The sequence below is a fragment of the Adiantum capillus-veneris genome, chromosome 6 (genome assembly GCF_014529385.1).
Source record: "Adiantum capillus-veneris isolate H3 chromosome 6, ASM1452938v2, whole genome shotgun sequence".
Taxonomy (NCBI): Eukaryota; Viridiplantae; Streptophyta; class Polypodiopsida; order Polypodiales; family Pteridaceae; genus Adiantum; species Adiantum capillus-veneris.
Window position 1 is genome coordinate 158,861,883 of NC_140936.1, and position 12,221 is coordinate 158,874,103.

At 45.2% G+C, this 12,221-nt stretch overlaps 1 protein-coding gene across 3 annotated transcripts in view; it reads left to right on the forward strand.

Annotated features, from left to right (window-relative positions):
• Positions 1-12,221, forward strand: part of LOC147456589 (Glycosyl hydrolase family 47 protein) — a 141,321-nt gene that overhangs the window by 45,905 nt on the left and 83,195 nt on the right. For all 3 annotated transcript variants that reach the window (XM_086515019.1, XM_086515018.1, XM_086515017.1), the window contains 3 exons: positions 3,684-3,770; positions 3,873-3,963; positions 4,050-4,105. In XM_086515019.1, coding sequence (XP_086371145.1) covers positions 3,684-3,770; positions 3,873-3,963; positions 4,050-4,105 — 234 coding nt within the window. The remainder of the gene's footprint in view (positions 1-3,683; positions 3,771-3,872; positions 3,964-4,049; positions 4,106-12,221) is intronic.

The window sequence follows — 12,221 nt, forward strand, 5'->3', positions numbered from 1 at the left end:
GCATTGAAGCATGGCTCTTGGTTGGATTTGCATTCCATAGCTAAGAGTGTTGGTGTAGGCTCTCCACTTCTCAACAAGCTTGGAGAAGGAGATGGAGCTCTTGCATTTTGCACTCCACACAATGAGAGAATGTGTATGTGTGTGTGGGAGAGTATATCCCCCCTCTTATGCTTGGTCCACCTCTCTCTCTCTCTCTCTCTCTCTCTCTCTCTCTCTCTTCGTGTCTCGTATTATTTTACTATTTCATTTGGACATGTGTCCTCTTTTTCCTCTTTGAGAGAAAGAACTTAATTATTTATTTTTATGTATCTAAATTCTCATTGGACCCCTTTAAAACCTAACCAATAGCATTCAAACACATCATGAGGGCAACATGTGGAGGATCATTTGAACATGTGTCTTTTATACTTATTAAGTCATTTGGTTCAATTGAATACTTCAAGGACTTAGTCAATCAAGCAAGCATGTGTCTTTTATGCTTCTTAAGTAATTTGTTTTAAATTGAATACTTCAAGCCTTAGTCAATCAAGCATGGACGTTCATGTCTCTTGAGAATTTATTTTTGAATTTAATATTTCAAAAACCTTAGTTATTTAAGCATAAAAATCACCTCAAGCTTTGGGCAAGGTTCCCACAGCCACTTTAAGCGTCTTAACACCTCATGCCTAGGTACGATTTCCACCTCGAAGTTAGCCCTAGTTTGCGTAAGGTCAAAGGACTTTTTAACACTAACTTTTGGAGGTCTTTAATGAAGCTAACCCTAAGGTCTTTTAAGCTCCATTAGATGCACGTTGCTCTTTGATGGACTACCTTCGTTTGGACCCTTTTGAGATTTAACCATCTCTTCTCTTGGTCCCTTGCTGAAGTAAATCTAGAAGCACTTATTGCACATTGCTCTTTGGTAGACCGTCTCTTTTTGGACCCCTATTGAGATGCAACCATTTGTTATTTCGGTCCCCTGTTGAGATAGGTCTAGAAACACATATATATATACTAACTCTTATTCCCCTTTTATCTTCCCATATTAAGTGATCAGTTTAATATGAGAAAATTATTTGGTAAAGTTAGATATTATATTTTATGACAAAGACGGATCTCAGAGTTCTTTAGAGCAGACACTGGACAGCCGCAGGAGCTACTCCCACAGCAGAGCTCACATTCGTCTCACACGAGAGGCACACCGATCGACCGAGCGATTGAGCTGGGGAAATCCAGGCGTCCGCGACTGCAGAGGACTACACAGCATCAACGGAGGCTACATTAGAAGATTTGGAGCACTTTGCCAGGCATCAGACTACTGACCATGGAGGAGATTGATGAGATCCGCCAACGACCGATGGTGGATCTCCTGTGATTTAGCTATTTACCTATCCCAGCCAACTGCTCATTTTGCTTAGTTCACATCGACCAGCTTAGGATCCCATAGTATTTTTGTTTTGTTATGTTGTTATTTTTTTAGTTTGACTTTGTGTCAGATCCACCACATTGTAACTTTCTGGTCTCATAGGTCACTTTGGTCTTTTGAAGATGCTAATATAACATTTCATTTCATTTCATCTCTCTCTCTCTCTCTCTCTCTATATATATATATATATATATATATATATATATATATATATATAGAGAGAGAGAGAGAGAGAGAGAGAGAGAGATATCTATATATATATATATAGATATATCTATATATATATATATTTGGTTCTCCATACTTAAATTTGTGTGTTGTACAAGACAAGATGATCTGTAGGAATTTTTTACTTGATGAAAAGAAAGAAAGTTAAACTGATAGCCACACATGATAGGCAATGGGAAAGTGGAGGGGACCGAGGACTCAAATTAAAGACTTGCCTAACTAGAATCCGGAAGACTTTGCTTAGGAGGGGCGTAGTTCCTCTTTGGGGATAACAGGTCTGAAATTTGGCAGCCCTCCTGTTATTTCTTTACATTTCTAAATCAAAAATAGTATTGTAGTGCATGTACAACCACCTCACCACGCAAGTATGTGCCACTGTCTTGTAAAGGAGCTCGAAGTGCAAGATGATAATCAGTTTGAAAATAATCACCCTCAGGCACAGGTATTGATGCCCATATACAAAATGGTGACCCTCAGATGCAGAGTGTGGTGAAGCTCCTCTGGTGCGAGGTGACCTCACAAGCAAGAAGGTGAACCTCAGATACTGGATGATGTACTTCAATCTCAGTCAAAGATGCTTCTCGGGTGATCTTTCTTTTTCTTCACGTTGGTGCGTTTTTGCAATGCTTCTCGGTTTGGCTTTGATTGCTCAAGCTGCCACGTACTACATCAGCTCTGATGCCATGTCATCATTGTTACCATGTCAGTAGTTCTACATCATCACTTGGCCACATACCCCTCGGGGCCCCTGAAAAGAAGAGCATTCGTCCGTGATTGCACCTATTATTGAAAATGTAGTCTTGACACCAAGTTCCATGATCCGCAAAATGAGACAGGTGGATAAAAACTGAAAACAAAGTAGGCAACCACTCCTCCCCTGAACCAACCTTTGGTACCTTAATGTATATTCTGAACACGTTTGTGTGACTGGATGCTGTAATACAAAAAGCAAAATCATGCAACATCCACTCATCTCTTGCACCACCTGCATTTCTAGATCCACGACAAGAACTTAGTTCAGAGATCTTTGTATTGATGCCATAGTTCATATTAATGGAGATGCTGTAGTATTTAGTCAAGAGTATGCATAATGGAGCTGATATTTAGTATTTGGTCAAGAGTATGCATATGGAGCTGATAATTATATATTTACCACTGACCTATTTGTAAAAGCATTTCAATATTTTCTTGAAAATGATCATACTGGCTTGTTTCCTTGGATTTGGATAATGTGGTCTACTTATCTTATCTCGGACAGCTTTTGAACATATCAAAATAGTGACACACAATTACTGGTAATGCACACTGAGTCATGTGAGGTGTAAAATTCATCTTCATTATTATCACCAGCTTCTAGTGATCAACTGTCAAATGTACAAGGATGTCTGCAATGATCATGTTGGCTTGTTTCCTTGGATCTGGATAATTTGGTCCACTTATCTTATCCGGCTCAGCTTGGAACATATCAAAATAACGACACACAATTACTGCTATTTATAGCTACAGAGAGTGGCCATTTTCAGGCTTCCGTTCCCCGTTCCCATTCCAACTTCCCGTTCCGAATCTTCATTCCATGTTTTAGATGTGAGTATCTGTAACAGGGAATGGAAATTCATGCCCGGTTCTGTTCCCCATTCCACATTCCGATTTTTGGTTCTGGGCAACTATGTATTAGAGCAGTGCTTTTGCACCACTAATTCATGTGTCATCTTCATTATTACCACGAGCTGGTAATGATCCACTGCCAGATGTATAAGCTGTTTCAATATTTTCTTGACACGTTTAGAATGCTTTTGAGATGGTTTCTCAGAATATGTTGGTGCTTGTAACTAGTCAAAATGTTTGCATCATCGCTGTAAATGTGCATACATATCATACAGATACTGTTGGCTTGCCCGCTTTGAGTTTACTTCAGCAACAAGTCTTTGGATGAAAATTTCTGATTTTGAGTGCTTAGACAACATCTTGATATGGCGACTCCAATTGTAGTTGGAATCAAGAACTTTGAATGAAGGTCTATTGTTTGAAGCATGTATTTTCTGCTGTGTAGAACAAAACAGTCTCTGTTTTTGAAACAAATATTCGTGTTTTGGGAGGCCTCTTATCAGCTCATCTTATTGCTACGGATTCTTCTACTGTGAGTGCTTATCTTTGATATCTGGACAGTGTAATGGCTTTGTGAATCCTTTAAAGTTTGTCACTTGCTTTCAGTTTTAAGAGTACTGTGTTTTGATGGCAGGGCATGCAAATCGATTACTACAATGATGAATTGCTGCAACTTGCAGAAGATCTAGGCAGAAGACTATTGCCTGCTTTTGAAACTCCCACAGGTCTTGAAAAATTAAAGTGAACTTATAGCTCGAGCTCAATTTGCCCAAGCTTTTCTTATTTGACTGTCTTGAATTGAGTTTTTCAGGTATACCTTATGGCTCTGTGAATCTTCTTCATGGTGTAAATGATGATGAGAGCAAGGCAAGAGCACTTTGTTTCCTGATCATCTAGTAGTTATACAGTAAATTTGTAGGGAATGGTGTTTTGTTTATTTGATAGAAACACGGCTGACTTTGATGATAGGTACCAATCAGATACTAAGGGACGCGTACTTAATATGGCTTGCCAAGGCCTGTAGAGGTTGCTCCCACACCTGCAAAATGAAACGCAAGGCAATCTGCAAGGAGTCGTTAGTGAGACACAGATTCCCTGTAGGGGGCAGAGACTGCACAGACTCCAGAGTAAACACAAATAAGAGAGAGGGCGTTGGATGAACCCAACAATGCTACAAGGAAGGGGGGGGGGGGGTTCCCATATACACAACCCCAGAAAGCTGCCAGACTTACGAATATGCCCTAGGACATGTATAAACGGAGGAAGATAAGGATCGCCCCCAAAACTGCTAAAATAGCCCCTCAATGCTTGGCACCACAGCAGGAATACCTATGATAGGGTTCTACTATAAGCCTACTGGATAGGGCACAGTCATGGCACAATAGGCAGGGAAGGAAATCCAAGAGAGCTAGAGTGAACGGTAATTGCTAATGAGGAAGAGGGTATCTGAAGAAAATGATAGTATTGTCTGTAATAGAACATAGACAAGCCGAATAGCACCATCCCAAGTGATAGTGTATCTCAATATGCTTCGTCTTGGCAGGAGATACCAGATTCCATGCAAGGGCTATGCAATTCTAGTGGTCTGTATAAATGATAGTCGTCTAGCGTTGAGATTCCATCTCCAAAAGCAACTGCCTCAACAAAATAAATTCTTGTATAATGCAACAGGCAGCTCAGTCCTCTACTTTTAACACTATGGTGGGCTGCTTCTTACTGCTCCTGTAATAGGCATAAAAACATAGCCTGTAGTTGCACATTAGTATCTATAGCACCACCTGGATCTGGATCACTCCATCCTCAAAGAGTGACTTTGGAGCATAGTCACCTGGAACGGGAAACGGAAGTCATACCGGCTATCCATCAAAGACGAAAATGGCTTGCTCATTTCATTGAAACGGTTTAGAAACGGCTTTCTATAGGTATATTGTGTATAAAACATTTGGAACTCCCTGAAGAAATGGCAACATGAAAATGAGAAACAGGGGACTTTGGAACAACGAAACCGCGAAACGCGTTTCAGCCAGGGTGATGCCTGAAATGCATGAAACGTTTCAGCATGCAGGTGAAACGCCTCTGCATGCAGGCGAAACGCGTTTCGGGGTGAAACGTTTTGGGTCTGAACGTTTCGTGGTTACGCTGCTTTGGAAACGGAGTTTCCAATCTCAGAGCAACCACAAGGCAGTCTCACAACCAAAGACTTTACCCCTTCTGCTGAGACGACGTGTCCCAAGAAATCTATCTCAGGCGAGAAAAATCCGCATTTATAACCAATTTATGGTTCCACAGTGCCTGGAAAACATGCAACAGGTGGTGTCTGTGTTCCGCTTCATTCTTGGAGAAGACGATAATGTTGTTAAAGAAAGTGCCCACAAATGATTGGTACTCGCTGAAAATTCTTTATCCGTCATGCGGTAGAATGTAGCCGGAGCATTCATAAGACCAAAAGGCATCACCAAATATTCACACAAACCAAAAGTCGCCCTGAAAGCTGTCTTGTAGACGTATCCAGAAGCAATTCGGATTTGATGATAAGTACTCTTCATATCAATTCGGCAAGTAGAACCCTGAAGTCTGTCGAGTATATCATCGATCCTCGGAATGGGGAAATCTGTTCTGGTTCATTATTTCTTCATGTTGGGCTTGGCTAGGTCAGCAAGATGGCCGGTTCGATGGTGTACTATCGGGAATCAAATCAATCGTGTGATCGTCAGGACGTAAAGGAGGCAACTTGCTTGGTAAGCCCTCAGAGAAACAGTCATCTTGAGCTTGCAGAAAATCTTGTCGTTCCTTTTTCGAGGTCTGACATATTCGACCTTTAATCATCATTCAACTCTTTCAAGAAAATCGGGTAAACAAAAAAAACTAGATTTCATCAAGCAGGACGGACTCGCCTTTCAATTTTCCAGCAAGTACAATCTCTTTGCCCTTCTCATACTTCAAGATGGCTTTCCCTACCCTATAATCGACCGCGGCACTGTTCTTGGGGAACCAAGGGATTCCTCGGAGGACGTCACACCCTTCCAAAGGCATGATGTAAAAGTCCTTGTGCCCTAAATACCCCTGACAATGCAAACATAGTTAGCCAATGATAGGTGTAATGGCAACATCTCGTCCGCGTTCTGCTAGAACAGTCTCGGTCTATAGCCCCATTTCCTTGGGTGTAATTCCAAATCGAGCCGCCAATTCAGTTGAATTTGGCCTTGGCTTCTCTATCAAAGAAGATAAGGGTTTCCCGGTCTCGCACTTTGCCCCATGCTGTTCAAAGTTCGGTATTTTCGTTCATCTGATCAAGGTCGACGGTCCCCACAAAATCTTGTACTAGTCTCGCTTTCGTCTTTCCTCTTCTTCCACGCTCGGCTGCTGCTTTGTAACTCTCTGGCTTATTTTCTAGTGGTCATGTGGTTCATCTTCTTTTCAAGAGTTTTGTCTAGCTCTTTCTGCGAGTATAGGTTCCGCTTGTCTGCACTCGTGTGTCCTTTCAGCTTTCCTCTTGACCTGAGAGGAGAATGAATGGCCTCACGCCATCTCGAGTGAATCTCATCAATCGGGTAATCCTTTAGGTGTTTCGCAAATCTTGGGTCTGTGGAGTACTTAGTTCAATCTTTTCACATTTGTCAACTTGCAATTGACGTTTGTACTCCGTTCTAGCAAACTTTTCCGCCAAGAATTTGTCGAAATCTTTATTCTTTTCTTGAGTTTCCATACCGGATTTCACCTTTTCTTTGCCTACCCACCAATGGTGTTCTCTGTCAGATTATCTATGAGAACCCATGTGTAATCTGCGGTTCTTTATGGCTTATGCCCTGTAAGACAGAGCGATGAAGGAAGGAGCGTGCCCAATGCGCTATGTACGAAGGGTGGGAGTGGCTAAGTCCACGGTCGGGTCATGAAGATTCTTTCAAAAAAAAAAACTGCGTGTTGCAAAAAGGATTGGATCCTCCATAAAAGAAGAATCTTTCTGAGCTCTGATACCACTGACAGGCTTGGGACACTCCAAGCGTGAAATCAATAGCAACACACGAACAGAAACTTCAAAATCACTGAACTTTAATAGAGAGAGGAGAGAGTCGACACGGCCCGATGGAGTTGTGTGCCCAAAGGTTTTGGCCCCAAAGCCTGGCGCCCCTTTCAGTATTTCTTTATCATTAATCATTGCAAAGTACAACTCCCGAGGGACCTCTGCTCTCAGACTTTGCGTCCAGATGCTCTGCGGAGTGAGGCCCCAAGGGCTCTTTTAAACAGTACAAGGGATGCCAAAAGTAGAGCCCCTCAATTCAAAAGCTTCAAGGTCTAAAAGCGTATGGTCCAAAATTTGGCATCCACGAAAATTCCGTACAGCTGCCACGTCATCGGTCAACGCATTTCCCGGATTTCTGTGCGGCCTACCACGTCAGCATGTCAGCCCGATTTTCGGGCATCCGTACAACTGTCCAGTCAGCGTTTTTTAATCTCGTGTCCCTTGGGCTCTGTCGGTAGGTACCCATAAGTTCGAACAATTTATAAAGTGACGTTGGTCTCCAGGTAGTGATGCCACGTCATCAGTTTGTGACACAAAGCCTCTAATGTCCACTCTCAAGATCTGATGGGTCAGGATCAAGCACACAGGTCCTCCCTCTGATGCCCACAACTCGAATCCGCTGGAAACAACACTTTGCTACCTCTGGTGCCTCACTAGTGACTCCGTGGAGGCGACCTTCTCGTTGAACCTCAAAGAGCATGCAGACGGAAGTTGCTTGCAGGCGTTCCACCTCTATGGCTAGGCTCGCTTGCTCTATCGGAGTGAGAGCAAGTCGAATGGTGGGCTCAGTGGGGTCGGGCGAGGGGACTTCATCAGTCCCTCTGTGGCGGAGCTTGAGCCTCCATTTGTGTCTGCTGCTGTGGCGGAGAAGAAGCGGATAAAAAATTTCCCTGCAAGAAGCCCCGACTAGCACTGTCAAGAAATCAGCACTGCTAGGGCCAATCGAAGGAAAAACTTTTGGTAGAGTATGGCAGATAACGAACGGGGGGGGGGAGGGTGGTGTGCGGTGAGCTGGAACCGGCAAAGGGTGAGGGCAGCGCAAGGCGGGCAGGAGATGGGGCGGGCAGCGAGGGCTGTGGGCGGGGGCGCAGATGGCGAGGCTGGCGGGCAGGCCTGGGAGCCACCGACTCGATAGGTGTGTGCCACTCTGTTGGTAAAGCCTTGACGATGTCCTGACACATGCTTTGTACCCACCTCATACCGGGCAGCTGAATGCTCTGGTCTCCTAAGGAAGTGGTGTAAATTGTAACCTGTCTCCTAGGGTGCGGGCTGGACCCTCTACCATGGGACCCCATGAGACATGGGGTCTACTGCCAACCATGTGACCTCGTTGTGTACTGACTAGAGAGTTCCATGGAAGAGGCTGCCTCAAGCGCTCCTCAGTGCGTAAAGGCTGGTGCTGCTCAAGTCCCCTCCTCAACTGCTCCCAAGACCGAAGCAAGCTCAACACGAAACAATCCTCCCATCTCCTGCTCAGTCCTACTCTACGCATCTTTGTGAAAATCTAATGAGTGGATGGGCTCCAAATGCCACCCGGCTATGGGACTCTGCCTCTAATCCGATGCTACAAAAGCTCCTTCTTGGGCTTCTCACCTGGAATACAATCTGTGACAATGAGCTTCCCAAGGAGTGCTCTACTCTGCTGTGTTGGATCGATGATACCTACCCTTCTTGGGAGCAAGATAGTGTGATGACTTGTACAAGACGGGCACCACGAGCCAACGGAAAAGAACAGACTGAACAGACTTTTAGCGCTTCAATAACAACTGAACTGGAAGATAGAGAAAGCACACGCGACACGGAGTGGCGGAATTCCACCCCAGAGAGTATTGGCCCCAAACCTTGGCGCCCTTTTCGGTATTTCTTTATATTACTTTAACTGAGTACAATGCCGGTACCCGCGCTCTGCACATTCTCATTAAAGCGTGCCAGAGAATGAGCCCTCTGCACATATTTAAAGGCCCTTGGCCTATGAAAAGTAGTTTACATGAAAAGCCTTCAAACTTAAAAGCAATTGACCCAAAAGCAAAATCCCAAAAGCTGCCAGCGCAAAAGCAGAATTCTGTACAGCTCTATCACGTCAGGAGTCAACGTAAAACGCGGAAATCTGTACAATTGTGCCATGTCAGCATGTCAACGTAAAATTCAAAAATCCGTACAGGCTGTCAGCGCGAATTCCGTGACTCCGTACAACTGCCACGCCATCTTCTCCACCGTGTGTGTGTGTGTGTGGCTTCCTTTATCTTAATGTCTGTATGTCACTTGGGCCCCATCGGACGGGGTCCCATAAGTTGGTAGGACTTTTTCTTCTTCAGCTGCTTCTTCTTAGGGTTTAGGCCCTCGGTCAGGATCTGCAAGTTGGCTCAGGTCTTCAATGGCTTGACACGTCAGCAGTTTGTGACATGACGTGCCAAGAGACTTTGTCCCGAGCCAATTGCGTGTCTCTCCCTGTCCAAAGAAAGTTCTTGATCGGCCTCGCTAGCTGGCTAATGCAAGAACTTGAAAAAATGCAGTAGGAAGTGATGTATGTACCACATGGTGGCCAAGAGCACCTGGTTGGCCACAACAACCCTGCCAGCAAGATATAAGCGTGCCAAGCTCCAGTGTAACAACTTCCTCCTGATGGCTAGGAGGAGGGCAGTAGTCTACTGCTCTAGTGACAAGGCCAAAGCAACGTGGCAGCCCAAGTAGCGAACTGGCATCCCCGGAGGGATCCAACGAAAACCCTCTCCACGTGACGAGTCAAGCATGGGAGCATCATTGACCCAAAAAGCCACTATCTTTTGCCAGTTGATCAATTCTTCTGTCGCATAGCAAAACACCTCCAGGGATTGTTCACACTTGTGCAAATTGGCTTCACAGCCCTCCAAAAACGTGCCCGAGTCATCAACAAACTCAAGCATCCAAAAGATCTTCTTCCCAAATGGGTAACTGGAGGCCACGCAAACCAAGCTCTTGTGAGGCCAGAAATCTGCTCATTGCCTCTGTGTAGAAAAGAAACAGGAAGGGGGCAAGAGGGCAGCCCTGTTGAACTAAGGGCGTGAGCATGAACCGCTCCCGCTCCCGCTCCCCTCGACATCGTGCTAGCAACACATGACTCTAAGCATACCTGTAGTGAGAAGACACCTCTCTAATCCATGCATATGAAAAACCCATCCTGCGCATAGTGCCCTCAAGGAAGTCCCAATCAACTTTGTCGTAGGCCTTCTCAAAGTCGAGAAGGATCACCACAAGATCCTCTCCTCGCAGGCAGACGAGGACAGTCGCCTCCCAAAAAGTGAAGATGTTGTCTTAATGCTCTCAAGAAGTGGCTGAATTCTCAAACTTAGAGTCTTTGCAAGGATTTTGTAGTCAAAAGTTTAGAACGGTGATGGGCCGCCACTACCAAATATCATCCAGGGAGCTCCCCTCCTTGGGGATGAGGTAGATCAAACCCTCGCTCATGCTATCAGGCATCTCCCAAGTGCGTAGAATGTGCTAGTACACACTACATAGGTCCTGTCCAAGCACCTCTCAGTTTTCCAAGAAAAACTGGGAGTCAAACCATTCTCTCCTGGGCAACTACCACGAGGGAGTGCCCTGAGAGCGTCTCGAAGCTCCTCTAGCAGGAGGGGGCTCTCAAGCATCTATCGCATCTCCTTAGTGATGAGGCAAGGCATTTGTGCCCACACCTGCTCTTTGCATGTATCCCTGCGCTCTGATTGCGGCTTGGATGAGAGTAGGTCGTGGTAGAAGTCAATAGCTACCGCCCGGATGTCGAGTAACTTTGTCGCCCAGGTGGGTCCATTGAGAACTTGACGGTAGTATGCAAACTCATGGCGCCGCTGCTCAATGGTGATCAACTCTTATCGAGCCTGCTGCATCTTTACCCACGAGGCATCTCTGGAGCTCCTGTCTGAGTTGACCGCTTTGATGTAGAAATTGGGGTCCACCTAGCCCTTGCACATTCCATGAGACAATCCTCATGGGTGAATGAGAAAAAGTAGATGTTGCCATCACAACCAATTGCGCAATCTTCAAACCAAGCTTGGATGGGGAGTAATTGTCACAAACTGCTGACGTGTCAAGCCATTGAAGAACGGAGCCAACATGCAGATCCTGGCCAAGGGGCCTAAACCTAAGAAGCAGTAGTAGCACAAGAAGTTTCAACAACTTGCAAATCTTGCCAAGTGGCCTATTCTTAAAGAAGAGTTCCCACCAACTTACGGGACCTTGTCCGATGGGGCCCAAGGGACCTAAAGCTCTCTCTGTAGAGCGGAGTACAAATGTCAATTGTAGGTTGACACGTATGAAAAGGTTGATCAGGTACTCCGTACCTCCAGAGACACGAGATCTGCGAAACACCTGAAGAATCACCCGATTGATGAGATTCACTCTCGAGGGCGTGAGGCCATTGATTCTTCTCTCAGGCTGGGAGGAAAGCTGAAAGGATAGACGAGTGCAGAAAGGCAAAAGCTACAGAAAGAGCTGGACAGAGCTCTTCACCAGAAGACAAGCCACAGAGTTCCAGAGCAGCTGAAGAGCACGGAAGAAAAGGAAAGACGAAAGCAGGACTTGTACCAGACTGTGTGGGGACCGACCCTGATCACATGGATGAAAGTACTGAACTTTGTAGAGCATGGGGCAAAGTGCGAGACCGGGGAGCCCTTATTTTTCTTTGATGGAGGAGCCAAGGCTATCTTCATTTCAACCGAATTGGCGGCTCGACTTGGAATTACACCCGAGGAATTGGGGCCACAGGCCAAGGCTGTTCTAGCGGCACCCGGATGGGATGTCGCCATTACACCTGTCATTAGCAAACTAGTTTGCATTGTCAGGGATATTTAGGGCACAAGGACTTTTACATCATGCCTTTGGAAGGGTGTGACGTCCTCGTAGGAATCCCTTGGTTCCACAAGAACATTGCCGTGGTCGATTATAGGGCAAGGAAAGCCATCTTGAAGAATGAGAAGGGCAAAGAGA